The 27,870-nt window shown below is 36.6% G+C and overlaps 6 protein-coding genes and 2 long non-coding RNA genes across 17 annotated transcripts; 4 read left to right on the top strand and 4 right to left on the bottom strand.

The window, feature by feature from the left end:
* Nucleotides 1-455: 455 nt before the first annotated feature.
* Nucleotides 456-1,241, bottom strand: LOC124459030 (myosin-2 essential light chain-like). Its single transcript, XM_047008602.1, has one exon. The coding sequence runs from the start codon at nt 1,168-1,170 to the stop codon at nt 724-726; it is 447 nt and encodes a 148-aa protein (XP_046864558.1). The 5' UTR covers nt 1,171-1,241; the 3' UTR covers nt 456-723.
* Nucleotides 1,242-5,517: 4,276 nt separating this feature from the next.
* Nucleotides 5,518-5,969, top strand: LOC124459040. Its single transcript, XR_006953381.1, has 2 exons — nt 5,518-5,674; nt 5,774-5,969. It is a non-coding gene; the product is annotated as an uncharacterized LOC124459040 (long non-coding RNA).
* Nucleotides 5,970-7,331: 1,362 nt separating this feature from the next.
* Nucleotides 7,332-27,701, top strand: LOC124459042 (UDP-GalNAc:beta-1,3-N-acetylgalactosaminyltransferase 2-like; the record flags this gene model as incomplete). The annotated part of the gene is made up of 10 exons (XM_047008607.1): nt 7,332-7,770; nt 9,016-9,142; nt 10,714-10,814; nt 11,560-11,648; nt 11,817-11,915; nt 11,984-12,079; nt 12,506-12,619; nt 13,049-13,154; nt 27,156-27,342; nt 27,553-27,701. Coding segments are annotated over exons 1-10 (1,186 nt in total), but the record flags the coding sequence as incomplete, so codon positions are not given.
* On the top strand, nt 15,518-16,342 carry LOC124459032. The gene is made up of 4 exons (XM_047008603.1): nt 15,518-15,663; nt 15,774-15,818; nt 15,894-15,922; nt 15,999-16,342. The coding sequence occupies exons 1-4, from the start codon at nt 15,577-15,579 to the stop codon at nt 16,168-16,170; spliced, it is 333 nt and encodes a 110-aa protein (XP_046864559.1). The 5' UTR covers nt 15,518-15,576; the 3' UTR covers nt 16,171-16,342.
* Nucleotides 16,562-21,242, top strand: LOC124459029 (52 kDa repressor of the inhibitor of the protein kinase-like). Of its 7 annotated transcripts, none has more exons than XM_047008598.1 (3): nt 16,562-16,931; nt 20,024-20,118; nt 20,899-21,242. In XM_047008598.1, exons 1-3 carry the CDS (start codon nt 16,693-16,695, stop codon nt 20,967-20,969), a joined length of 405 nt encoding a protein of 134 aa, XP_046864554.1. In that variant the 5' UTR covers nt 16,562-16,692; the 3' UTR covers nt 20,970-21,242. The 7 variants fall into 7 exon arrangements, 5 of the variants coding, with proteins under 5 accessions (XP_046864554.1, XP_046864557.1, XP_046864556.1 ...); XM_047008601.1 differs by lacking the exon at nt 20,899-21,242 and adding an exon at nt 17,104-17,152 and having other exon boundaries at nt 20,024-20,276; XM_047008600.1 differs by lacking the exons at nt 20,024-20,118; nt 20,899-21,242 and adding exons at nt 17,104-17,152; nt 17,965-18,184.
* On the bottom strand, nt 22,737-23,389 carry LOC124459033 (G2/M phase-specific E3 ubiquitin-protein ligase-like). The gene is made up of 2 exons (XM_047008604.1): nt 23,316-23,389; nt 22,737-23,101 (listed from the first exon to the last, which is right to left on the bottom strand). Exons 1-2 carry the CDS (start codon nt 23,347-23,349, stop codon nt 22,836-22,838), a joined length of 300 nt encoding a protein of 99 aa, XP_046864560.1. The 5' UTR covers nt 23,350-23,389; the 3' UTR covers nt 22,737-22,835.
* On the bottom strand, nt 24,318-25,065 carry LOC124459037. The gene is made up of 3 exons (XR_006953378.1): nt 25,010-25,065; nt 24,550-24,648; nt 24,318-24,469 (listed from the first exon to the last, which is right to left on the bottom strand). It is a non-coding gene; the product is annotated as an uncharacterized LOC124459037 (long non-coding RNA).
* LOC124459025 lies at nt 25,161-26,752 on the bottom strand. Of its 4 annotated transcripts, XM_047008591.1 has the most exons (6): nt 26,555-26,752; nt 26,399-26,443; nt 26,221-26,292; nt 25,703-26,031; nt 25,337-25,491; nt 25,161-25,216 (listed from the first exon to the last, which is right to left on the bottom strand). In XM_047008591.1, exons 1-5 carry the CDS (start codon nt 26,639-26,641, stop codon nt 25,365-25,367), a joined length of 660 nt encoding a protein of 219 aa, XP_046864547.1. In that variant the 5' UTR covers nt 26,642-26,752; the 3' UTR covers nt 25,161-25,216; nt 25,337-25,364. The 4 variants fall into 4 exon arrangements, with proteins under 4 accessions (XP_046864547.1, XP_046864549.1, XP_046864546.1 ...); XM_047008593.1 differs by having other exon boundaries at nt 25,167-25,491; nt 25,699-26,031; XM_047008590.1 differs by having other exon boundaries at nt 25,167-25,491.
* Nucleotides 27,702-27,870: the final 169 nt, after the last annotated feature.

The raw sequence follows: 27,870 nt of genomic DNA, 5'->3' as shown, positions 1-27,870 counted from the left end.
ATAAAGAATATCTTCAGAGGTCATTCATTTCTGTTTTGCATGGATGTGAATAAATATTCCATGTAGAACAACACCGAAAAACGGACCAAAGGCCGCCAGAATAAAAGCCTGGAAGGTTGGAAGGCTGTAACCAAAGATTTTCAAACCTTGTGCTGTTTTGACGTATTTACACATGCGTCTTATGGCGTACATATGGAAGAAGATGTATCCTTTCTTTTCTTGCTCTTCTAAATCACAGTCCTCGATAACTTGATAGGCTTGGTTTAAGCGGTTTTGAAGGCGAACCATCAAACCAATAGGAAGCAAGTAAAGCAACAATGATTCAAGTGTCTTCATGATGGTTTTAACTAGAAATGTTTTTTAAGAGCAGAAAATGCAACATGAGAAACACTTGGAAGGCAAATCCAGTTCTACGAATAGCTGTTTTTATTTTGCAGAACTTTTTCCTCGCTTCATTCTCGCCACTGCTGATAACGTCGTGGTTTATTTTTTCATCGGGGCTTAAACAAAAAATGTATATAACATGAATAAATACGTTAGTTTACCTTAATACACATAGTTTGAATGCAAAGGTTACAAATAAATTACCAGCAAACTGTCTAACGTCACGTTCGAAAATATAAAAGTTTTAAACTTAAGTCAATAAAAACCGATGACAGATAATTAAAAATGTTTTTAAATATCAATGCTTAGTCGTTTGTTTTCGAAGTTTCGATTTCGGTTTCAACCAGACATGACACTTCGCACAAATTCTTCGTAATTCACTTGTCCTTTCTGTTCCAAACCACTTGTCAACATGTCGACGTCTTCAATGGTCAATTTATCTCCTAATGTAGTCAAAACTTGTCGATGTTCAGCACAACTGATATTCCCAGAGCAATCCTTATCGAAAACACGGAGGCATTCAACGAATTCTTGAGGTTTAACTTTCCTCGATTTTTGCTTGCAAGAAAGTGCAATTGGTATAAGATCTTCGTGGGTTATACGCTTGTTTCCAGAAGGATCAAGTTGAACAAGAAATTTCTGAACTTCGCTTTCTGTAGGATTCTCACCGATCGCTCGTAGGATATCAGCTAAAGCACTAGAATCAACTTTTCCATCACCCATAGTATCATACAAATCTATAGCATCTTTCAATGCATTTATATCACGTTCGCTTAACGAAGACATTTCTGATTTCTTTCAGAGGCAGAGCAGTTGACTCAAAATTTCCTTGTTTACAACACAACGGAGCATACATAAATATTAAATGTAGAATGTGAACGAATATTTAATTAGGTATGTGTTATTCGATTTATTTCAATAGTTGGAGGATAATAATGAATATGAGAGAAATCCTTTCCTGTTCAAGTACGCACGTAACGTTATAATCTAATTCACCTAAATATTTGGCAGAAATAAAACAGAAAAAGATATTTTATTCACCATTCTACAATTTTATTTTGATAATAATGACCTCCTACGCAGTTCTTGTCTTAGGTTAGCTGTGTCAAGATGGCGGTCGACGTGGCAATTAAATTGCAATCACCATTCATGAATATTTACTAGAATCAAGTGATTTAGTGATGCGAGTATTTTGAATGAAACGAAAGGACTTCATTAAGATGCCATTCATGGAAGGGGCGCTTTGGAAGTGGACAAATTATGTTACTGGTATATAAATTTATCTTTCGATAGAAGTTTATTTATTAAATAATTAAGTGGGTGGAATTTCTTAAGAATACATTCTTTTCACGGCTCCATTTTGTGCACCTGCAAAGCTCTCATTATTTCATATGCTATAGCCTACGCAGGTGGTCAATACTTTTAGGTCAAAGTGGATTGGTGTGGTTTACCAAAAAAATGTAGATTCGATTACTGAGATATCACTGGTGTTTAGAATCAATTTTAAATTTGGTTAGTCCCTAAGTCAAATTTCTTCTTTGGGAGAGAGAATTAGTTTGGGAATCAAATCAAATAGTATGGTGTCATAAATTAACAAAAACTACCATGAATGGAGGTTTGCGATACATAAATTTATATAAACTTGTTTCATTCTCACTAATTCTCGGAATTCCCCACTTCTAGGATCATGTGATCGTCATGAATAATTTGGGGCAAAGAGCAACATTGTTTCAAACCATTGCAACGAACCATACGCCCAATAGCGTAAGTGGTAAAGTTTAGAATAGCATACTACGATGGTTTTTGCAATGCATTCTGGGATCGCCAGGGGGCAAACATTGTGTATTATAAAGATATCTTTTCGTAAAAAGTTTATATTCAAATTATAATGGGAATAGGGATCACAGTGCTGTTTATGGCTGTGATAACGATAGGAGATATCCTGAAAATATATCGTTTCCCATCACGTTGGTATTCTTAGCTTTTTTCTCCGAAAAACGAAAGACAAGAGTGCTTGGCAAAAGCTGATCAACAGGAAAAACTTCAAAGTCACTACTAATACGATGGTTTGTTCTAATCATTTTCTTGCTGGTTATCGATCCGAAGGCTTTCCCAATCCAACTTTGTATCTGAAAGGATACCAATCAAAAGAAACCAGTAAACGATTACCGCCGAAAGATAGAAGCAAATCAAATATTCCTAAAATAAAAGAGACGAAAAGTTCTCTGTGAAGGCAGTACTTAAAACGCTTTGAGCATGAGGATAAGGCATTTTTTGCTGCTGAACTCACTGCTCCTGAGCAGTGTACTGAGCCAGAGTCTGTGCTCCAAGACAATCCACAAATAAATTGTGCAACAGACTTGGATGTTACAAGTTATGATTCTGATGATAGCTACAGCTTTAAAAGTGATAAACATGACCTCATTGACTGTTATTGCCAGGGCGATGTTAAAACATTGAAAAGAAACTTATTTATTGAACAAGCTATTTCCCAGATACCTAAGATACCTGGTAGCCTGAAAATATCATGGAGCAGCTATAAGTCACCAACTCTGGTCTCATAAACTTGCTAGAAAAAGGTGATGGTGTCATGGCTGATAAAGGATTCCTTGTTAGAGATCTACTTGTGGTGAAGAAAGTTCACCTTATTTCTCCTGCCTATTGTCATGGAACAACTCATACTCGGCGTGCTGCCTCATTAAGATCTCATGTCGAAAGGAATATAATGAAACTAAAGCAATTTCAGATTTTATCAGGAGTTATTCCATTGACATTAAAACCAGTTTTGGACAACATTTTGTTTCTGTGTACATATGTAATTTAGGAAAGTGTGGTATAAAGTAATCCTCACACAATCTAAAATAAATTATACTTAATATTTTTATTTTGAAAAGCTATTATTTGTAAATATAAAATTTTATCATTGCACATATTTCAATAAAAGACTACTAATCATATAATTCTTATAGAAAAGAAACACAGTTTTAAATACATCACTCCAGAAGTCAGCATCAAATGGTAATTGCACTATATCACTTCCTTTTTCTGTAAATACAATAAAATCACAATTGTCGATTTGGCTTATAGCCATACACATTTGGACTTGAAAGTAATATAAATGGTTCCTGTTCAACACTTTCTTTCCACTATCATTAGTTTTCCCACAAATAGCTGTTGAGAAAAATGCAGATTTGGGATGCATATTCCTGGATGTTAGAGGGCACTTAATTTCAAGTGTCCTTGAACCACAGCATTCACATTGGTATATTCATACAAACTCACTATCACTTTTGGGTTTGGATTGGCAGGATAATGTTTTAGGTTTTGATGGACAAGGTACAGTTCTAGTTTTGAGTGGAGGTGATTGGTCATTAGAAACAGATGGTTCTTTCTTAAGTTCAAGATAAACCAACACTGGTGGTTGGTATTAATTGGCAGATATTGTGCGAGACCACAACTATTGATAGGTTGCAAAAGATTGAAATGGGAAGCAGCTCTGTGAAAGATATGCAAGACCAAAATGATTGGACCATCACAAATTCGATCACATTTTAACAATGGACGTAACATCAGGCGAGGAGTGAAATAAAACTATTTCTGCTCAAGCATAGCATAAACACAAATTTCATGCTGCAAGGCCGTGGCTCAAACGTACATATCCACTGTTTCTCACCACGAAGCGGACATAATGCTTCACTCCAGATGCCTTTCCATCGATTCGTATCGAAATAAATACGGTCGAAAAGTAGCCGGATTTTGTATCAAAACATCGTTACACATTTCTAGAATATGAGCTAAGTTTTCGTCACTTTCACCGTTTATAACCAACGCAACTGCTCGATAGAAGTAATTGCCGTCTCCACATACTTTTACTTCTTTTCTCCCAACTGGTAACTGATACCCATTACAATGGAAATGGTGCTTTAAATTGAGAATTCTCGAAAATATCACTATGACAGATATATTTCTAAACAAATGTTTGCCCCCTGGCGATCCCAGAATGCATTGCAAAAACCGCGCAAATTTAAGGGAGACTGGCAACCGGCAAATACTTCATTGGACTCCCTTATACGTCCGGCCACCCCTCTTATCAGTCGAGACCATTCTAGAGTGTCCACTGATCTGGCCATTGACCAATAAAATAAGCGTTTTTGGCGTTCATAGACTCCTTTATCCGTCGAACCAGTCAAGCCACCCCGCTTATCAGTCGGTTATTCCAGGTCAATTAAAATTCAACTGATCTGGTTACCAACGAGATATTCATTGGATTAGTCATTAGTTTTCAATAATAAATAAAGCTGGATTTTAATCACGAAGTAAATGCGATAATAAAGTAAGAATAATTAATGATTTTTAATTAATATGTATAGGTAATTTTTGAATTTCAAACATTAGTCGCGCGACGGATTTGACATACTCTAGATCCGCTCCTGCGTATGGACGAGAGATTCTCGCCACTATAGTAGTTTACTGGATGGCACCGTGTTTCGACTTTATTCCAAAGCCATCATCAGAAAATACATATAAGATATTAATGCTAACACAGTTTTAATATGCACATGAAAAACATGTGACTTAGACGAGATTTGAACTCGCACTTTTGGGATACTAGTCCGCCGCTCAACCTGTTGAGCTACCAAGCCGACAGAGATTGGAGACGAGTCAAATCTCTTAAAACTGCATATCGATGAGAGATTCTCGCCACTATAGTAGTTTACTGGATGGCACAGTGTTTCGACTTTATTCCAAAGCCATCATCAGAAAATACATATAATATATTAATCCAGTTTTTCATGTGCATATTAACACAGTTTTAATATGCACATGAAAAACATGTGACTTGGACGAGATTTGAACTCGCACGTTCGGGATACTAGTCCGCTGCTCTACCTGTTGAGCTATAGTTTACTGGATGGCTGACTAGTATCCTGAAGGTGCGAGTTCAAATCTCGTCCAAGTCACATTTTTTCATGTGCATATTAAAACCGTGTTAAGGCGGATTTCCACTTATTGAAAACTTTCCTATCTTGGAAAATTCTTTAAGCTGAGCATGCGCACTAGTCGTGTTTCTCTATCTTCGGTCGGAAATATTTTTCTATGCCAGGAAAAAAGAAAGTTGAAAAATTTCAACTTTTTTCTTTCTTTCATTGGAAAATATCTTTACAAACCAATCAAAATCAAGTAGACGTGCGGGCTATGTTTGCCTAAACTACTGCCTGAACATTGCTGCCCGCGAGTTCGAAACAACATGGACGGCACAACCAAGTTTTGTCTCCACTCGTCTTCAGTGGTAGGTACTTTAAATATATCGTTACTTAGCATTACAGTCCAAATAGCTTCGCAAGTTTCGTTGATAATTCGACTTATTGACGTGGGACTTATTCGATAGGCCATTGTTATGGTTATTTGAGCATCTCCAGTGCACAAATAACGTAAAGTTACGCACAGCCGCTCGCTCGTGGTTATTACTTTCCTTCGTTGAGACGATTTCTTCAAATAGGGACCAATCCATTGAAGCAGTTCCTCGAATTTTTTTGGTGTCATTCAGAAATATGTAAAAAATAAAACTTGATAATATAACCAAAGATCTTTGATTAGTCGATTCATTTCTCCTTTAATATCACGTTTTCTGTATAGTTTTCACACCCAGACACTTTTCTTATATTTATCTCTTCGATTGAGCCTCCTCTTAAGTAAATACAACATCAAAAGTCGTTTATTTAAAGCCGCCATATTGTTAATTTTGTAACAAGCTCGGTTTTCTGAAGAAACATACATTAATACAGCGGAAATGGATGCAGGAACTTTTTCCGTCAATTGTAGAGAAATATTTCTTTCTACAGAAAGTTTTCAATAAGTGGAAATGCGCCTTTAGGCTTAATATATTATATGTATTCTCTGATGATGGCTTTGGAATAAAGTCGAAACACGGTGCCATCCAGTAAACTACTATAGTGGCGAGAATCTCTCGTCCATGCGCAGTTTTAAGAGATTTGAATCGTCTCCAATCCCTGTGGGCTTGGCAGCTCAACAGTTAGCGCGACGGACTAGTATCCCGAAAGTGTGAGTTCATATCTCGTCCAAGTCACATGTTATTATGTGCATATAAAACCGTGTTAGGATTAACATATTATATGTATTCTCTGATGATCGCTTTGAAATAGAGACTTTGTCGTGGTGACACTTAAAACAAAGACAGATTAAATAGGGATGACATTGACCTTTTGTAACATTATAAATATAGCATGATTTGGAGTTTCTCATTTAGCAGACGTTGACACCTGACGAGTAGTCTGCCGAAATGCATAGTGTCTCTTTCTAGCTGTAAATAGTATATACTCCTAATTGATGCTAGTAAATGTAGTTGGTCGTTTCCATGACTATCAACTCGGACAATTGGTCAAGTGGACTTTGCATGCTTGAGCGTGCTGCATGCCCGTACTGCGCATGCTCAGATGATCTTGTTATATTTTGTGACCAAGCGATTAATTACTCAGTAAGTGATGAAAATAGGTCCAGCTTGTTGTTGCCATCACTATGAATATGAAAAATTTGTTAAATGACTAAATTCCTCATTATGATTGAAATTTATGATTTCCCAATATGTGACCAAGTGAACCACAGAAGGATGCAAGCTTGTTCTGTTTGTCATTGCCATGATTGTAAACTCGAACAGTTTGTTGAGTTGTTTGTGCATGTTCAGATGAGTTCTCAAATAATTTAGGACTGAGGTTTAAAATATACCGTCTTAATACTTGCAACATAAATAAAATTTAACTTTGTATTACATCTACATTTAAGGCTTAAAGATGTTTTTTCTTTGTTATCGTAGTCAGTAGTTATCAAGTAATGGACCACTCTCAAATAATCACGAATATTGGTTGACTTTTGGTTAGGTTTCTTTGGGAGGCCCTTCTCCTTTTGAACTTGCAAGGAGCAAGTTCAAAAGGAGAAGGGCGATCTTTTTAGCGATTGTATACTTTTTATACATTCATAGTAATATTTTGGATATGTTTTGTTGAAGATTAAGATTTTTGTATTGCTCAATTTAAGTTCAATAAGTAACATAGATCACAAAGTTTGCTAATTTATATTGATGCTTTAAGACTCCTTACATGACGTTTCCGCAACACACCCGAGGTCAAAGTTCGTATATATTAAAATGCAACAATGTGTATAGTTCGTTATTGAGGATAATGTATAGATTATTTTACATAGGGAAAGATATTTATACGCTATAGTTAATTGTAACTGTTTAATTTCAACTTATGTTTACATTAAATGACATCCTTAAGCCAACTTTACTAATATTGATCGCTATTTTCGTGTTATACATCTATAATCATCTTGTTGTTAAAGATTTGAAGCTTTGCTGCGATAATACAGGTTTGTACAGCTATCTCATCTTTGTTTGTTGCCTGCCTGATAGCATGTCGACTCCGGGGACCAGATTTTTTATCGTGATTTATATGACATTATAGATTGTCGTACGTCTATCTAATATCTTGAGTATAAACGATATGTTTTTGAAAGATGAGTTTACATATACTCTAGCGTAGTGTCTTCATCAGGAGTGATCTGATGTTGAAACTTGAGTCTTTATATACTCCAGTCTAGTGTCTTCATCAGGAGTGATCTGATGTTGAAACTTGAGTCCTTATATACTCCAGTCTAGTGTCTTCATCAGGAGTGATCTGATGTTGAAACTTGAGTCCTTATATACTCCAGTCTTATGTTTTCATCAGGAGTGATCTGATGTTGAATCTTGAGTCCTTATATACTCCAGTCTTACGTTTTCATCAGGAGTGATCTGATGTTGAATCTTGAGTCCTTATATACTCCAGTCTAGTGTCTTCATCAGGAGTGATCTGATGTTGAAACTTTAGTCCTTATATACTCCAGTCTAGTGTCTTCATCAGGAGTGATCTGATGTTGAAACTTGAGTCCTTATATACTCCAGTCTTATGTTTTCATCAGGAGTGATCTGATGTTGAATCTTGAGTCCTTATATACTCCAGTCTAGTGTCTTCATCAGGAGTGATCTGATGTTGAATCTTGAGTCCTTATATACTCCAGTCTTATGTTTCATCAGGAGTGATCTGATGTTGAATCTTGAGTCCTTATATACTCCAGTCTAGTGTCTTCATCAGGAGTGATCTGATGTTGAAACTTGAGTCCTTATATACTCCAGTCTAGTGTCTTCATCAGGAGTGATCTGATGTTGAAACTTGAGTCCTTATATACTCCAGTCTTATGTTTTCATCAGGAGTGATCTGATGTTGAATCTTGAGTCGTTATATACTCCAGTCTAGTGTCTTCATCAGGAGTGATCTGATGTTGAATCTTGAGTCCTTATATACTCCAGACTAATGTCTTCATCTGGAGTGATCTGATGTTGAATCTTGAGTTCTTATATACTCCAGTCTAGTGTCTTCATCAGGAGTGATCTGATGTTGAATCTTGAGTCCTTATATACTCCAGTCTTATGTTTTCATCAAGAGTGAGCTTTTATTAAAACTTTCGCTAGTGTTATTTAACCATGTTATCTAAAAACTTTATCCTACATAGTCCATTTTTGTATTTGTGTTTCCACTTGTTTTCTTTAATGTTTTAAAATAATGTTCTTGACAGCAGAGAATTATTCTCATTATGATTTGGTCGTTGGAATACTTTCATCGCGCGGCAACTTTGATTTGAGGCAAAGTTTACGTGAATCATGGGTTGGCTATGCAAGACGACATTCATCTCTAAATAAAAGGTAAGCACAGGGAAAACACTGAATTTTCTTGAGGGTAGCTGTAGTGTGTTTTGTATTCAATTAGAGCTACTTAGCGTGTGAAACGTTACAGCAAACACAATATTTGTGAAGGTAAAGTGTAGAACAGTGTTTCAAATTGGCCTGTCGCGTTTACAACGAATTTCTTTAATACCAGAGAACGTTTACAACGTATTTCTTCAATACCAGAGAACGTTTACAAAGTATTTCTTCAATACCAGAGAACGTTTACAACGTATTTCTTCAATACCAGAGAACGTTTACAAAGTATTTCTTCAATACCAGAGAACGTTTACAACGTATTTCTTCAATACCAGAGAACGTTTACAACGTATGTCTTCAATATCAGAGAACGTTTACAACGTATTTTTCAATACCAGAGAACGTTTACAAAGTATGTCTTCAATACCAGAGAACGTTTACAACGTATTTCTTCTATACCAGAGAACGTTTACAAAGTATGTCTTCAATACCAGAGAACGTTTACAACGTATGTCTTCAATATCAGAGAACGTTTACAACGTATTTCTTCAATACCAGAGAACGTTTACAACGTATGTCTTCAATACCAGAGAACGTTTACAACGTATTTCTTCAATACCAGAGAACGTTTAAAACGTATTTCTTCAATACCAGAGAACGTTTAAACGTATTTCTTCAATACCAGAGAACGTTTACAACGTATTTCTTCAATACCAGAGAACGTTTACAACGTATTTCTTCAATACCAGAGAACGTTTACAACGTATTTCTTCAATACCAGAGAACGTTTACAACGTATTTCTTCAATACCAGAGAACGTTTACAACGTATTTCTTCAATACCAGAGAACGTTTACAACGTATTTCTTCAATACCAGAGAACGTTTACAACGTATTTCTTCAATACCAGAGAACGTTTACAACGTATTTCTTCAATACCAGAGAACGTTTACAACGTATGTCTTCAATACCAGAGAACGTTTACAACGTATTTCTTCAATACCAGAGAACGTTTACAAAGTATTTCTTCAATACCAGAGAACGTTTACAACGTATTTCTTCAATACCAGAGAACGTTTACAACGTATGTCTTCAATACCAGTGAAATGTTTGGTAAACTAATCTGATTACCGATATGAGTAACGTTTTAGCAATTGTCAGATCTACGTAGAATCGAATTGGACATTTTAGCTGACCGCCATTCTTTAAGTAGTGTAGCGTTGTGCGTTTCTATGATGGCCTATTGAATATACCAACAGCAAGGTCTTTAGTTTCGTTTATCAGTTTTGTTCTACACAAGAACAACTCATGCAAACTGCATTCTTTGTCATATGATAAATTTAACTGTGTTGACTAACGTCATTGTATTGAGGCTAAACTCGAATATTCACAAGAAATAACGGTTCACGGTACACTTGCCTAAAATATCCCTTTCTTTGCTGTGGTTTTCTTGGCCAGAGTTCCCAACAACCGTTTCTGTCGCAAAAAAAAAATTGTACCAGTGATATAACTAAGTAGAATGACTAAATCTGAAAAAATAAAGTGTTGGTTACTATTCCATTGTTGTTTTAGAGTGTTGGTGAAGTTCATCGTTTCAAATAATGCATGTTACGTTCCTCCAGAGTTCAGGATTGATCCTTACAAATGCGAAAGAAAGAAAATCGAATCTCCAAGTTTGAAAATTTACTTTTGATTTGATAGTTGTGAGGTTTGGCGCCTGGAAAAGCCGATATAAAACAATATGACGTTGGAATCTCGATGCAGGCGATAAACTAACGAGGCACATATTTACAAACGTCGAACATAACCTACTATACATGTGATATTTAAAGTTAATCAGTTGCGGATTACTCATTACGAAAAGTAAACCAAGACATTGTTAGTTTTTACTTTTTGCTGCTTGGAACTTGCTAAAAGTGCCGTTTTTAGACCATTTATGATGTTGAAAACCGTACGTGCGATTGAATATCGACGAAAAAGACTTTCGTACCATCTAGTGTTTAAATGCGCGAGGCTAAGAACTGACGAGGATTTCCTATTTCTGCAGACTGTTTTGATAATTTTAAAGTTTATTTTGAACTATTAATTTCTTTTGTATCGTTCACACTATGTGTTACAAACGCAAGCTAGGAAATGCAAAGGCAAAGGAACGTAAAGAACGCAAACGTTGTCAAGAGACTGAGCTTAGTGGAGGGATTAAATATCACCAGGCCTCGTAATTTTGCCTTAGCCTACATGCTCCGTAATTATTAATCAGCCACTGCTGCGAATTTATCATTGCTGTATGTATTTGTAGCGAAGATCAGACAGTCTTGATGGAAATATGTGTTGCTATCTCTCATGGAGATTTTACCGTCATAGAGGCTGGAACGAGTGCATGATCAAACGTGTTTATATGTTTGTCATATTGATGTTTAGACTACGAAAATGAAGTAATTGCTTACAAACGACCAAATGAAGAAAATTTGAGATATTTTCACAGTGGATCTATCGGATGGGACTTTGATGTGAGTATTAGTTAGTTATTTGTAGCCATTAAGAACTGCTCAACGGACACTGTTGCATTGAACTTTGGGACCTTCTGAACAAAGTCTGAAACCTGTTGCATAAAGTGTCTGTTTGGCTTCAGGAGTAAAAATTTGGGTTGGCAATACAATACAATTATTTTTATACAGATCATCCGTCCCATTATTTTGACTCGTCTTGGCATCTCTTTATCATCGTTGAATTCAAAAAGGAACTCTTCTGTTCGACTCTACGACAGAACAACTAAGGTTAAACCATGCAGTTTATAAATACCGTTTACAAGTTATTTGATCTAAATTGTTTTATCTCGTTTCAGAGCGAAATTATATCTGTTTATTTCTCTTTCCAAGACCCTGGTACAACAGAAAACGGTTCGTCGTTTAAAGCAATTGAAAACTTTATTTTGCCAAAGGTGAGTAACAAGTCGATAATTTATCAAAATATTCAAGTGAATTGTTTGAGCTCGGGAGTATCGTTATCATGTTTGTACAGGTTAGTAGAGTGCTGAGAAGGGCTGTTGGTGTTGATGTTGACTGATGTTTCGACAACCTTAGTGGTTGTCATCTTCAAAGTCGAGTGAGGAGTAAACGTCTGCAAGCAGATAACAAATATGGCAAACCTGACGTTTACTCCTCACTTGACTCTGAAGATAACTACCACTAAAGTTGTCGAAACGTCAGTCAACATCAACACCAACAGTCCTTCTCAGGACTCTACTGACCTGGACGATCTACATGCACAAACATGTAAGATATTGAAGCTTAGTCACAAAGTTAATTATGACTTTGAACTTTTCTATAGAGTTTGAACATTTGGTACGTTTCAAATGCCATTATAGGACTTCAAGGGCAGCGTCGTGTCTGAAAACGTAAAATGTTCAAGTTCTCGATGCAGAAAATGCGAGTATTTTGCCAACATTGAAAACGGAGAGGATTATTTCAATGTACACAAGGTATAAAACCATAAAGAAGTTTTATGTCATAGCCAATTGGAGGTGAATTGTTATGATTTAGAGCAAGTGAAGCGATTTTCTCCGAAAGAATTACTATCCAGTAATAAATGTTTTTCTTCGGTGCCCTCTTATCGATATTTGGACTAAATTATTGACATTTTACGATATTGCTAAATACAAGTTTTCAATGGATATTTATTGTTTATTTTACAACAGATTCTTGAGCACGAGGCTTTATTTCGCTTTTGATGTAGCAAATTCATGTGTATTAATAAACAATTGGTTACTTAATCGATGTTGCAAGCATTACTAATCTACTAGAACGTATATAAAGGGTTTTCCAATTCAATGTTAAATAATTTTATATTTTGTTGGCTACAGTTACAAATCTATGGTGAATACTAACCCAAACCTACTCTTTTTTCCTAGATAAGACGGATTAACAACGAGTTCGCCGTCTTTCCCGAAGTCGAGGAATCAATTCCTGATGCTAGATGCGTGGATGGGGCTGGAACGTTCATGTATCGACTTTACAGTAGGTGTTTTTATGCTACATTACGTACGTACTGACTTCTTCGTTTTCGCGGTTAACAACGAGAAATTTGATGCAACAGTTGCTCTTAACTGGATTTTTCTGCGCACATTGAAAAGAAACAAAATATCCTCAGCAGTAAAGTGGATTTGTTGCTAGCATTTGTTTGGGAGTAAGCCTCTTCTCAATTTTAGTTTAATTTTAATGAAGAATGCCTCTCCTGTTGTAGCCCACGCATTGCCCCAAAGCCTTATAAGCTGTGAGTCTTTTCCGTTGGAAGCTTGCGAGAATTTTTAATTTTGTTTACTCTTTAAGAGAAAATTTTGAAAACAAAAAATCCCGTTTTCGGTCCATTTCGATATCCTATTAATTGAAAGGTGGCAAATATCCCTATTACTTTGGGATGTCAATAGCAAGCTTCTGCCCATCAGACCCTAGCGATAGGCTTTTCTCGGGGTACGATGCTGCTAAAATCGGATTTGGATATTTGTTGGTAGGGTGGTTTCTTGCAATGAAGTGCAAAGTACACATGCATGTACGTAATAAATTGGATGGCTGTCTCTATGCGATCAAAAGAAGTCATATGAATCCGAAAAGTTAACTGTTTAACCGTAAAATCACTCGAAATGTAAAGTTACTTTCTAGATTGAACCGTGAAAATAAGGTAAAAAGTTATTATTCACAATGAATTTATGACATAAGGGTATAATTTAAACGATACAAATGGCTTGGCTTATTAAATGCTAACTTTGTAAAATCTATTATAAGAATTAGATAATCCATTTTTCCATGAAGCTCATGGATACTTTTGTTCATGATATGAGAGTTATATTGTATAAGGAGGCTCTCGTTCATCACGAGAGTTATGAGATAGTTACCTTGTAAAAGTTAACATGTAAAAGCGTATAAACATATTTACAGTTGGTTTAAATTATAAGTCATTAAGGCGGAATTTTTTAACTTTGCAATATCCTTGAATGTTCTAGTTTCTTTTTATACAAAAAAAAAGATTAAATTCAAAAGCAAAAAACCCCGTTTTCGGTCCATGCTTCCCGATACCTGCTTAAGCCGAGGCACTAGAACGCCGCATGTTAACGTTTCGGTAGGAGATTTCGGCCCCTCCACGCTATCCTACTTGGGAGATGCAATAGCAAGCTTCCGCCCATCAGACCCGAGATCACCTGCGATAGGCTTTGCTCGGGGTACGCAGGGAGAGTGCGGTCGCGACCCGAAACGTCTGGACCCTAAGCCACTGCATACATATCGCACCCAGCTTCCACTGCTAGTTGACATCTACTATACCTAATATTGGCTTTATATATATATACAAAAATTCAGAGGCTTACGAAAGTTGCGGTATTATTTAAGTCACTACTGCGCATGCCCAGATGATTTCTTTGATAATTTGCGACTAAGTGAGCTAATTGCCACAAATATAGTGCAAGTACATATAGTTAGTCGTTGCCATGACTATAAACAATTGGTCGAATGTACTGCGCATGCGCAGATGATTTATCCATTTAATTGTTACTAAGCATGCTATTTACTTCAAATTCGGGGCTTGTAGATGCAGCTGGTCGTTGCCATAACTATGAAGTCAAAAACTGTCAAGTTAAATGCGCATGCTCAGTTGATATCTTTAATAATTTGTTAGTAAGCAAGTTATCTACTCCCTAATTGATTCTAATAAATGCAGTTGGTCATTTCCATGATCGTTTACTCAGACAATTGGTCGAATAGACTTTGCTTGTACTGCGCATTTCCAAGCGTACTGCGCATTTCCAAGCGTACTGCGCATGCTCAGATGATTTTGCGTACATTTAGGTGACCAAACGATTTAATCACTCAGAAAGCGATGAAAATAGATCCAGCTTGTCTTTACCATGACTATGAAACTGAAAAATTTGTCAAATGGACTGTGCAGACTCATGAAGTTTAAAGCCTAGTGCCAAACACTAATATATGGGGCGCCATCTGTGGTTTTATTATTTAACCGCATAACACTGTGATTTTCCCTGATTTATTAAATAAGCAATTTCTTATTTTGGTTATTTAATAAATAACCACTTTATGAAAACATCGAAAATTGGTTATTTATTAAATAACCAGTTTCTACACACGCCGAAAATTGGTTATTTATTAAATAACCATTTTCTACACGCCGAAAATTGGTTATTTATTAAATAACCAGTTTCTGCGCACGCGAAAAAATGGTTATTTATAAATAACCAAAATAATTTCGAGACACTTGGCGTGCCAAATGACGTCAGCAAGCAATAAAATAATTTTCTCAGTCCTCCCTGGATAAGCACGCATTTCCGCACTGTCGCGTTATTGAAATTAGATCGCTTGTCGCGAAAATTTCATTTTGTCTGTAAGTTTCCCGCTCGGCGTGTTTTCTATTTGTCTTTTTTGTCAAATAAATATGTCTCAAACGCACAATCTCCAAAGAGCAATTACCGAGGCCGTAGGAAGAGCAGTACACGAGGCACTGCGAGATCAACATGAAGAGGTAAGATACAAAGCAAATATTCTCCTTTCATACTTGTAAATATTCAATGTGTGATATGCGTCGAATCACGAGGTCGTCGATTTTACGTGATAAAATTCTTACAATTTTAGTCCTCTGATGCAGCTACTGCCCACGAAAATAATAATGAACCACAGGTAACATTCTAGTGTATATGGGTGCATCCAAGTGAAAAACATCGTTAAATTTTGATAAATTTATAACTTTGCCAGAATTCCAACTCAAATGATGAAAATAAGGGGTAAGAAAACTTAGCAAATATTATGTGGTATTTCTATAGTACTACATTTGTATTGAACTCATTTCATTTTAATCAGTAACAATTCAGGAAGAGTTGGTCGACCAAAGAAAATAATTCCAAGGGATGTATTGGAAAATTTGCTTCAGTTACGACTTACGATTGTGGAAATTGCCAGACAGTTGAAAGTCGACAGGTCAGTGGTCTACAAAGCAATGTCGGAGTATGGGTTGTATCAGGGGCGGATCTAGGGGTAGGCACCATAGGCAAGTGCCTATGGTGAAATTACCAAAATATACTTCGACTTAGATTCGATACGAATTTATCGAATTATGAAACTATGAATAGCACTTTATCGCAGTCAAATCATCTGACTTTTGTTTAGAAATGTTGTGCAATTAAATGACGTAATTTTGATATGAATCGTAGTCCAGATGCGTATGATTATCTATAAAGCTCCGTGTCGTTAGGCAAAGCAGCCATTTTGCCTAAGTCAAGAAGGCGATCTAGCCATTTGATTGGTTGTTAGCAATTTGCCTAAACAAGATGAATTTGCCTAACTTGACATCGTGTATAGGTATTCTGATTGGGCAATTTTTGCAACCGTATGCTTTCATTGGTCAATTTTTTGCCTAACTTGAGCAATTCCAACCAATCATTGCTGTTGATAAGCATAGTTGAGCTAGGCAAATTAGGCAATTGAAAATTAACATACACTCGTATTGTTTCTGAACAGCCTCTGTGCTCAGTTTACGGTTTTGTGATATTTTATAATGTCTTCATTGTGTTGTGGTAATTTATACGAGACTGCTCAGTCTGCGTTGGCCAAAAACGATTTAAAATGCCTTAATGAGCTTTATTCTCGTTTATTGGTCGACGTTCGACCTATGTTTACTAACGAGCAGCTGTTAGATAGAATTTATGACCCCGACCATACTCTGTGTCGAAATTTTGGAGCTGAAATATATGTGCCAAAGCACGCTCATGACGGAAAGACTTGTACTGCAATAAGGTAAATATATTATAATTATATATATCGTATTGTAGTATTTATATATACGTGTAAAATGGTTAAATCTCAATTTCGCTAGGCTATATCTTTGTCTACAGTCAGCAATTCATTCATACAATGCAATCAATCTACCAAACAAAATATTAATTTCTTTTCTTGAATATTTTTTAAGATCTGAAGCTTCTGGCAATTGCCTCTACAGTTCAGCTTCCCTAGTTCTGGTAGGTAACAATGCATTGGTCCCTACTTTGAATTTTAACATCGCTTGAGCTATTTATTCATGCTGCTTTTATGCTCAACACCCATGCTTTTGTCTGTTATAAGTGAGCACAGTGATTACTTTGCCCAAAGCTTAAACAATCTTTTGCCTTTGTCAGTGTCTAAAGAATGTTTAGACACTGGATATACAACAGATGAACTGGTAAAACAGGAGGCTATTTTAAATTGTAATGACCAGAAATGGTCATCTTTTCTTTGTATTTTGGGCCTATCTTCTGTTTTAGGTAGAAAAATTCATACTTTTATCCTGATTCTGGTGAAAGTAGATATAAATTGTTATTTAATCGTATTGTTCAGCCCGGTTATTAAGCCAAAGAGGTTTGGATGCTATTAATATTTTGTTTTGTCATGAAGGATCTGTACAACCAGGTGAGACTTTTCAGTCTAATCATTTTGTGCCTCTCATTTTCCATGCCCACAGGTTGAAGCGAAAATTGTCTAATTCCTGTACACAGTCTAATTCTAGCAGCTCAACAACAGAGAAACGAAAATTTGTCAAAATTTTTCCAAATATTGCACCAAAACAGTTGACATTTCAAATTTTTTACTTCAACTAATAGGCCTGCTGCCCAACCAACTTTTAAAGGATGCCCAATGAGAGTTTTTCTTCTGCTGCAGCTCTTGCTCAGACATTAAATAAAGCCAATAGTCTTTTGCTTCACACATCATCCCAGGAACTATTGCCTGGTATTCCAACTTCTGGTGATATGCAACCTGCTGTTTTAACCCATAATTTTGATGTTTCCTTGTATAGGGAGAAAGTTAAGGGTATGGATAATTCTGAAATATGTCATTTGATAAAAAATGTATATAAACCAGATAAAAAGTATCATTTTCCTAAATCTAATGGCAGATCATTTAGGCATGATTGGCTAGACCAGCATGAATGGCTTTGCTATTCACCTTCACAAAATGGTGCGTATTGTCTATCGTGTGTGTTGTTTGGCAATAGATTCCCAGGCAAGGCCAGTAAAGTAAAAGTTGTTTACTGAACCTCTTCAAGATTGGAAGAATGCTAAATGCTCTTTCACTCAACATGCTGGAAAAAGTAAAGGGAGAAGTCGGTTTGCATGCATCCACATCACCAATTTTGATGCTTTGCGTTCCCAAATATCAGGTACTCTGCAGCCTATCGAGATGATCATGGATGCTGGTATCAAGAAAGAAATAGAACAGAATAGGGAAATACTATCTCCAATTATTGATTCTGTCATTTTTTGTGGACGTCTAGGTTTACCTCTTCGTGGGCATCGTGATGATTCCAAGTATCACCCTACTGTTGGTTGTTATTCATCTGGAGGGTTGGTAATTTCATTGAAACACTCAATTATGGAGTTAGGAGAGGGGATAAAGTTTTAGAAAATCATTTAAAGAATTGTGGTAAGAATAGAAGTTATATTTCTAAAACAAGTCAAAATAAAATCATTAAATGTTGTGGCCAGGTAATCAGTAATCAGATTATTTCTGATATCAAAAAGTAAGTTTTTTCTGTTATTGCTGATGAAGCATCTGATTCTTCACATAAAGAACAAATGTCTCTTGTTTTGCGCTTTGTTGATACCGATATGAATATCAGGGAAGAATTCATTTCATTTCTTTTTGTAAGTGGGGACTAAGTGGTGCTCAACTTGCCAAGCTACTTTTAGAGGCTCTAAAGGAACTGACTTTATCAATAGATGATTGTAGGGGGCAAGGTTATGATGGGGCTGGTTCAGTTGCTGGTTGCACTAATGGTCTAGCAGCTCAAATTTTAAAGCTTAACCCAAAGGCTCTTTATACACACTGCTATAGTCATAGGTTAAACTTATCCATTTGCGATTCTTTGAGTATACGTGTTGTCAATGATATGTTGAAACATGTTAACAATGCCACTAATTTTATTAAAATTTCCCAAACTCGCAATATTCCCTTTGAAAAACATATACGTAATTCAGAAACAAACTCGAAAAGACTAGATTAACAGACGTTTGCAAAACTAGATGGGTAGAACGTATCGAAGGTTTAGATACATTCCAAGAGCTTTTGTACCTGTATACACCACCCTTAACGATATGTCTGAAAATCTAGATGGTGAGTTCAAACCGTCGCTTCAGTCTGATGCCTCATCTTTGTTTCAACTTATTGACAGGTTTGATTTCGTCGTTGCTTTAGTTATCACGAGAAATATTCTTGATTCAACTCTTCCAGTAACACAGTTATTACAGGGTAAGAGTATCGATATAATGGATGGTATTCATTTAATTTCAACTTTGAAAACTGAGGTGGTGAACATGAGGAATTCCTCTGATTTTTATCATGACACCTGGTATGACGAAGCGCTTGAACTGGCAGCAAAGTTGGCATTGAAGAATGGAAACCAAGAACAGTGCGCAAACAAACGACCAGGAAAATATTCCCCACACAACCATTTCTGAGTATTATAAACGTGCAATTACTCTTCCTCTACTAGATCATTTGCAATCTTCTTTAGAATCACGATTCGACCTTGAGAGTGTGAATGTCTATAAAGGCCTTAGCATTGTACCGACGAAAATGATGTCCATGACAAGAGATGGGGTGGATTGGAAAGAGCCATTCAAAACTGTGGCTAACTTTTATTATGATGATTTGCCAAATCCTTTGGCCTTAGATGCTGAACTTAGGTTGTGGTACACTTATTGGGAGACCCACTGCGGCCTCCTTCCTGATAACATTGCCCAGACTTTAAAATCTGTTCATTTCGCCGGATTTGAAAACATTAAAATTTTACTACGTATTTTAGGAACGCTCCCCATTACCTCTTGTGAATGTGAACGATCTATTTCTTCCCTTAGGACACTTAAAAACTATCAGCGAAGTACCATGGTTGGGGAACGCTTAAATGGTTTGGCCTTGATGCAAATTCATCAGGAAATTGTACCAGATATTGGTGAGGTTATTAATACTTTTGCTGTTGGAAATACAAGGCTAAAATTTGCATGAATTTATTCATATCCTAGTTTTTTATTTTGTTGAAATGTCCATATGTTAACCATTTATTGTGCGTTGTACACAATAGTAACGTCAATAGAATTTGCATCAAACTAATAGCTCGCCCGATAAAGGTTTTTTTCCCTATATACATTCCAATCTTAAAACTGCTGAGTACGTGTATGGTACTCGGCCGTTGTCGACATAAATTTACTTTCAAAAATTGTTAAGCATAAATAGAATAATTTTTCCTTACACCAAATTTTAGTCTTCACAAAGACTCTTTATACAAAGCTCTATTTTGACTATTACATTACATTTACATTCTGCTCATTTGTTGGCAAATGAGAGTGCACATTTTAGGTGGGGGGTAAAGGGTTGGAATTGACTGGGATGGTGTAAGAAACTGAGCAATCTTACATCCATGAAATGTCCCACATAGTCACCCATTTCTAACCAAACTCCTTTTGCTATTTGCTAAAGGTGTGAAAGGCAGTTTCTGGCGCCTTCAAAACCAGAGTGCTCATTTTTAGGTGGGGGTAAAGGGTTGGAATTGACTGGGATGGTGTGAAAATTGAGCAATATCACATCCATGAAATATCCCATATAGTCACCCATTTCTAACCAAACTCCTTTTCAAAGGTGTGTAGGCGAACTTCTGGCGCCATAACCAGTCTGCTTAATTCGGCTCTCACAGGGCTGTCCATGCCGGATCACGATTTTTTGTTTTGCGTTAAAGTGTTCCTAGGCATGCTGATGAGCCCTGATATGGGGCGAAACAGTCTTGTGTGCATTCAATATTCTGAATAGTGAAAATCAACGACCTTGTGATATGTAAGTATAAATATACAATGTTTTTATGTATTTATACGATTGAGATCTACAAGATTCTGCATAGCTGAATGATTAGACTGTTTGATTTAAACAATTTATCGAAAGCATAAATAGTGTAGTATGTTTTGCAAAGTATGACGTCATAGGTTTAGCACTGAATGACGTCATAATGTTTTGCCTATGGTATCCAAAATCCTAGATCCGCCCCTGGGTTGTATCGAGAAAACTTTTCACAATTGTCACAAGACGAAATAGAGAAAGAAGTGGACGCCATTAAACAAAATCATCCTAAGGCTGGCGAGGTCATGGTTCAAGGGTACCTTGAATCTAGGGGTCTTTACATTCAGCGACAAAAAGTGAGAAAAGCCATTCATATGGTTGATCCATTAGGTGTCGAAGAGAAAAATAAACCAATAAAGCGTCGCATTTATACTAATCCTTTTCCCAACTATATTTGGCATATTGATGGGAACCATAAACTTGTTAGATGGAGACTTGTCATACACCATGGTATCGATGGTTTTAGTCGATTAGTGGTATTTGCACATTGTTCTTCAAACAATCGAGCAACTACTGTTCTATATCACTTCTTATGTGCTGTCTCGAAGTATGGGCGTCCTTATAGAATTCGTACCGATCTTGGTGGCGAAAATGTTGACATCTGGCGCAACATGATTTTAACACGAGGCAATGAAACTAAGCCGGTTGTTGTAGGGAATTCAGTGCACAATCAGAGAATCGAAAGACATAACAGAGCACTAAATGAACAAGTTCTAACAAGTTTTAGATCTGAATTTTATGCACTTGAAAGTGAAGGTGTATTGAATGTCAATAATGACACTGATATATTTTGCCTCCATTCAGTGTATCTGCCACGAATCAACAAAATCCTTGACGAGTTTGTTGCTGCTCACAACAACCATAAAATATCTACAGAAGGAAACAAAACACCTGAACAATTGTTTTGGGTTAACATTAGAAATGCATACCATGAAGATGATATGCTACCAAACACAAGCAATCTTGACATTGAAGAACTAGCGTCAAGTGATTTACCTCGTCAATGTACCAGATATATCATGCCCTTTGCAAGGTGACTTACAGTTGCAAAATTTTAGTACATTCATTCAATCTCTTTCGGCAGTGAGCGGAAAAGCAGCATACCTTGAGGCTGTTCGTTTCTTGGGACAGTCAATGCTTGATGAGCAGAACCCTGAAGATTTGCATGCACAATAGATGACTTGCCTTGTTTACTTTTGCTAGCAGGCAGATTTGGTCTAGGAAGAACTAGCGTCAAGTGATTTACCTCACGTCAATGTACTAGAACATTGAAGAACTAGCGTCAAGTGATTTACCTCACGTCAATGTACCAGATATATCATGCCCTTTGCAAGGTGACTTACAGTTGCAAAATTTTAGTACATTCATTCAATCTCTTTCGGCAGTGAGCGGAAAAGCAGCATACCTTGAGGCTGTTCGTTTCTTGGGACAGTCAATGCTTGATGAGCAGAACCCTGAAGATTTGCATGCACAATAGATGACTTGCCTTGTTTACTTTTGCTAGCAGGCAGATTTGGTCTAGGGCTTTGGAGAACATTAGCAACAATGGTCAACCTCTCTTGGGATTGATCTGCCAGCCAGCAAAACGTAAACAAGACAAGTCATATATGAGTAGTAAAAATATAGTCTTCACTAACTATTTTATACAGTAATGACATGCTAGGAGGAATATAGATACGTCAGTTAGAAATACGTTGTTTTACATCATTACCAAATCGTAAATTAAATCAACACAACTATTGCTTAGACTCTAACTTCAGCAGCTTTCTTATACATGCATGTCTATGGAGCACCAAATGTAGGTGAGTTCAGAATCCCATCGTTCATCATTTCTTGAAATTCTTCATAACTAAGATCATCTTTATCATTATGAAGTGGCAAATACAAAATGTGAGCGCAGGTGTTGCTTTTGGGACGAACATCTTCCCAGAAACAAATAGTTGGTTTGTCATGAAATCCTAAGGGAGGCTCTTCCTCCAACCCAGTTGCAAAAATCATAATCATCGGCAAAGATACAAGAGGCTCTGAAACATTGGCAAAGCAGTTTGCTAGAGAAAATAAATAAAAGTTGTACTTTTGAAATGGATTGTTCGTCAAAAGCAATTATTTGATAACACGTTTGATAACAAGCAATTGAATAACGTTTATTATGCAATTAATGCCTGGGGCATTAAATAGACCCTAGAGGTTATAGATACGAGGCGTTTATTTCATTTCTATCACTTCGATCTTTTAAGGTGATGGAAAAAGCTTTTAAAGTACCTTCGCACTCTTGTAGATAGTCACGCCAATGCATTATAACGAGCTCCTCCCTTTCACGTCTTCGACAACCATCTTCTGAAAATCTGGTGTAAATATTCTGTCAACTTCTATCGCGGTCAGCGGCTTGCTACGATGGCAGAAGTATGGGCGGAAGAGAAGTGGATTTCCTTTTAATAAGCTAAGAACACCCAGTGTTTTTAACCAGTCCTTGAACTGCTCAATTGCACTTCTCGCTTTATCAATTAGAAAAAATTGACAAAGCTCTTCCACAAGCTGTTTTCTTGTTTCAAACTTTGGAATGCCGTGAAAGCCAGCTTGTGCAAAAACATCAATGGCATCATCAGATCCTACTATAGTTGCAAACGTTGTTTCTTCTGTAGTAGCACTGATCTACAGACGGGAAGTATGATTTGTGAAAATGCCAGCTCAATATCGAGATACAACGTCAGACTTTTCACTATTGATAAAAAAGCAAATATTTACCCGTTCTATGATACTTTCTACTTCACAATCTTGTACATCGTCGATACATGGGTGGCAATTTTCTTCACCAAATACAATGAAGTCATACATAGAGGGGGATAGACAATGTCCTGCAGTTCCACCATTACACAAGGAAACGGAAAGAAGTTTTCCACATTGAAAATACAAGTTTTCCTCTTTGCTGGATGTAAAGGAAACACAATTATGCTGTTCGATACGTGCTTTTGTAGCTATGTAGCTAAATTGATAACGTACATTAATCCCTTCGGCTAAATTTAACAAAATTTATATCTACGTAATTCAGTTTTATCATGAAGACAATCAACGCACGACTACCTTCTTGGTTCATAACCAGCACCTTTTCGAGGGCAATCCCAGGAACGCGTTCGAAGAAAAGGCTCCTGAAACTGCAAGGCGGAGAAATTCTCGTGTCGGCCCTCCTAGATCCACAGCACCCTCGCTAGACCCGATTTCGTCGGCAAACATGACAGACAACGGACGTGAAGGATCAAATTTTTCTTCCTAGCTTGGCAATACCGTCTTCAAATACATGCTTGCGGCGAACGTTAATAATGTTTTTAGATATGGCTACGTCACAGGATTTTCCAACCATCACTTTATCTATGTGGTCATTCAAAACAGTACTAACCATTTGTTGCGCGCTTGAATCGCTAAAGACAAATAACCAAGTGAAAAAAATTAGCATGGCATCTTGTCTTCCGTTAACGCTTTTTTTAGCTGATTACCATACTTTGCTAAGCCCATGCTATTTTGAATAGCTGTCTGCACCTCATCGTTGTCATCATCGCTAATTTCAATGGGGTCTGGATCAAGCAATCCTAAGAATGACCTAAAAGAATTTAACACAGAAGAAATTTGTTACAGGACACTCTTTCATAACAGCATATACATTGCTAAAGATAAGCTGTATATAATTACTCGTTTTTTATTCTACTATGTCATTGTAATTATCATGCATATTAATAAACTGGAAATAACATAGTCGTTCGTACGTTATCATCCAATATTGTTTTAAAGTCATAGCAATAAATTTGTCATTCCAAAATAGCTGGTGAATATATAAACCAACAATCACAAACAGAAACAGTAAATCCAGACGTTGCACAATAATTTTAAAAACAAAATCAGTAACATAGTGTGTATCCCAACCTACTAGTGTAAAATGGTATCTGACAGCAATACATACTGACCTATAGTGATTGCTCTCAATGGTGGAAGTTATATGATGGCTAGTTGATCCCTCTGAAAACTTTGTGCAGCACCTAGTATAGTCATCGATCCCTCTGAATGACTTTGTGCAGCCGGTATAGTCATTGATCCCCTGACACACTTTGCAGCCAGGTAGACATTGATATATTTAAAAGTTTGTTATCAAAATCATCCTGTTCGGAGTCATCCTGAAATTTTCATTCAAGGCAATGGCAATATACATTGAAATAGAAAAGAAACCAACACTACGATGAAGAACAATTACTGCTACAACAGACATAGCGAAAGTATCACCCTATATGACTCACTTCAACAATTAAAGCTCCATCAACATCCTCATTTTTCCCATTTGGAAATGATGTATAAACATCCTTGAGAACACAGTGATATGACCTCTGGAGCATTCCATTGGAAGGAAGTTGATGTCTTAGAAATGGAAAGCTTTTTTGTACCTTTGGTTATTCTATAAAGATAAAACAAATTAGCTACTTTATAATTGGACACTTTCTTCTTCAATAAATATCATGGGCCGGAAATAAAAAAATATCATCATTACATCATATCATCAAAAGTATCGTCAATAATGTCTAGCAATGACTCAATCACAAATTTTTGTGCATATTGATATTGGTGACAGAATTCAATATAAGTGTAGTAAAACATAAAATACTTGCCCTAAGTAGTCAAATGGCAGCAGTTCACCAGGTAGCAAGTCAAAAACTGAGGCAAATATGCTTGTTATTTCACGGGTAACATCCTTTGCTACCCATGCGGAGTTTAATGAGATTTTTCCAATTAAACCCATATTAGCTAAGCAACCTCGGCTATTTCCACGAGGAATTGGAATATCTTTGCCATTTTCTGATGGTAAAAGGCAAACAACATCTTTTGTGTAAAGCTTTGCAGACTTTGATTGGGATGTTGATGACCTTTTCCGTTTTCTACCACCAACATTTGAATATTGAATACAACTGCTTTCAAAAATCGATGGAAGAGGTCTGGTCTGTAAGACATAATTCATTTGATTGGTTGCCTGTAGTAAATTGCCATTGAAAAGCCACATTGAATCATAGTTATATAACAATGAGGTGCATTTATAGCAATTTTTTTAAGCAGACAAAACAAGGTGTTAAAAAAATTTTGATAGTGCAGTCATGCATGATAATAATCAGACAAACATTGGCCAACTTACAGCGCTAGAGCTACTTGTTCTACTTTGTGACAACTGTGTGAGCGTTGTCTGACGCTGTGGCTGTCGCTGGGGCTACGGTTGGATTTTGGAAAAAACTTTAATGTTAGATAATAATTTAAACGTTTTCAACGGCACATATTTTACAAGAAACGTGCACCCATATACACTAGAATGTTACCTGTGGTTCATTATTATTTTCGTGGGCAGTAGCTGCATCAGAGGACTAAAATTGTAAGAATTTTATCACGTAAAATCGACGACCTCGTGATTCGACGCATATCACACATTGAATATTTACAAGTATGAAAGGAGAATATTTTGCTTTGTATCTTACCTCTTCATGTTGATCTCGCAGTGCCTCGTGTACTGCTCTTCCTACGGCCTCGATAATTGCTCTTTGGAGATTGTGCGTTTGAGACATATTTATTTGACAAAAAAGACAAATAGAAAACACGCCGAGCGGGAAACTTACAGACAAAATGAAATTTTTCGCGACAAGCGATCTAATTTCAATAACGCGACAGTGCGGAAATGAGTGCTTATCCAGGGGACTGAGAAAATTATTTTATTGCTTGCTGACGTCATTTGGCACGCCAAGTGTCTCGAAATTATTTTGGTTATTTATAAATAACCATTTTTCGCGTGCGCAGAAACTGGTTATTTAATAAATAACCAATTTTCGGCGTGTAGAAAATGGTTATTTAATAAATAACCAATTTTCGATGTTTTCATAAGTGGTTATTTATTAAATAACCAAAATAAGAAATTGGTTATTTAATAAATCAGGGAAAATCACAGTGTTATGCGGTTAAATAATAAAACCACAGATGGCGCCCCATACTAATATTCCCTCACCAAATATTAAAAGAAAAGATGGTACAATGCTTTATGAATAAATTTCTTTAAAGTCTTTAGCAACTTGCAATCCTCCGTAGATTCTCCGGGGAAGAGAGTCGTGACGAAAGAGGAAGAAGAAACTCGAATGTCGGATTGGCAGCGATTGAAAGACGATGAGAATGAACGTTTACTTAAAGAAAGCAGAACTATTTCTGATATTCTTTTTGTTTCAAATGTCGATGTTTACAGAAATCTTCCATCCCAGTTGCTTCAGTTTTTCTCGTGGTAAGAGAGTGTCTGAGACTTTTATATTTTTCATGCCACTGCGAAATTTCTGGCGATAAGTGGACAGTCTCAAATCAACTTTAAACATTATTTTTGCCCAAATAACTTGCATTAGTGTATAATTCATCTCGCCAGTATCTCCTTACCTACGACATCAGTCGTCATATGTCATATTGATCTTGCTTCATGTCGGCTTTTCTTTTTAAATAGGCTCTCGGCGACTTTAAGTTTTTCCTTTGTAATGAAAACTGACGATGATTGTTTTGTTAACCTGGAGACCATCTTACAGGTTTGTGAAAGCTCTTCAATAAATAATAGAAAATACGTGTTGGTATCTTGGGAGTTGGGAGTACGTAGAGGTAACTTGGGAGTTGGGAGTACGTAGAGGTAACTTGGGAGTTGGGAGTACGTAGAGGTAACTTGGGAGTTGGGAGTACGTAGAGGTAACTTGGGAGTTGGGAGTACGTAGAGGTAACTTGGGAGTTGGGATTACGTAGAGGTAACTTGGGAGTTGGGAGTATGTAGAGG

The sequence above is a fragment of the Xenia sp. Carnegie-2017 genome, unplaced genomic scaffold (assembly GCF_021976095.1).
Source record: "Xenia sp. Carnegie-2017 unplaced genomic scaffold, XeniaSp_v1 HiC_scaffold_63, whole genome shotgun sequence".
In the NCBI taxonomy this organism is placed as follows: domain Eukaryota; kingdom Metazoa; phylum Cnidaria; class Anthozoa; order Malacalcyonacea; family Xeniidae; genus Xenia; species Xenia sp. Carnegie-2017.
Note: the sequence above shows the minus strand (reverse complement) of the source record. Positions and strands in the feature narration are given on the sequence as shown.

Excerpts from the sequence above, each read along its gene's own strand:
- LOC124459032 (XM_047008603.1), top strand. The coding sequence starts at position 15,577 with ATGTCTCAAACGCACAATCTCCAAAGAGCAATTACCGAGGCCGTAGGA. Across the intron at positions 15,819-15,893 it reads AAAATAATAATGAACCACAG|AATTCCAACTCAAATGATGA; the intron begins GTAACATTCTAG and ends TAACTTTGCCAG. Across the intron at positions 15,923-15,998 it reads TCAAATGATGAAAATAAGGG|TAACAATTCAGGAAGAGTTG; the intron begins GTAAGAAAACTT and ends CATTTTAATCAG.
- LOC124459025 (XM_047008591.1), bottom strand. The coding sequence starts at position 26,641 with ATGTCTCAAACGCACAATCTCCAAAGAGCAATTATCGAGGCCGTAGGA. Across the intron at positions 26,293-26,398 it reads AAAATAATAATGAACCACAG|CCCCAGCGACAGCCACAGCG; the intron begins GTAACATTCTAG and ends ATCCAACCGTAG. Across the intron at positions 26,032-26,220 it reads GAACAAGTAGCTCTAGCGCT|ACCAGACCTCTTCCATCGAT; the intron begins GTAAGTTGGCCA and ends TATGTCTTACAG.
- LOC124459030 (XM_047008602.1), bottom strand. The coding sequence starts at position 1,170 with ATGTCTTCGTTAAGCGAACGTGATATAAATGCATTGAAAGATGCTATA.
- LOC124459033 (XM_047008604.1), bottom strand. The coding sequence starts at position 23,349 with ATGCATTGGCGTGACTATCTACAAGAGTGCGAAG. Across the intron at positions 23,102-23,315 it reads CTATCTACAAGAGTGCGAAG|CAAACTGCTTTGCCAATGTT; the intron begins GTACTTTAAAAG and ends TATTTTCTCTAG.
- LOC124459029 (XM_047008597.1), top strand. The coding sequence starts at position 19,743 with ATGATGTCCATGACAAGAGATGGGGTGGATTGGAAAGAGCCATTCAAA. Across the intron at positions 20,119-20,898 it reads GGAAATTGTACCAGATATTG|TGTTCCTAGGCATGCTGATG; the intron begins GTGAGGTTATTA and ends TTTGCGTTAAAG.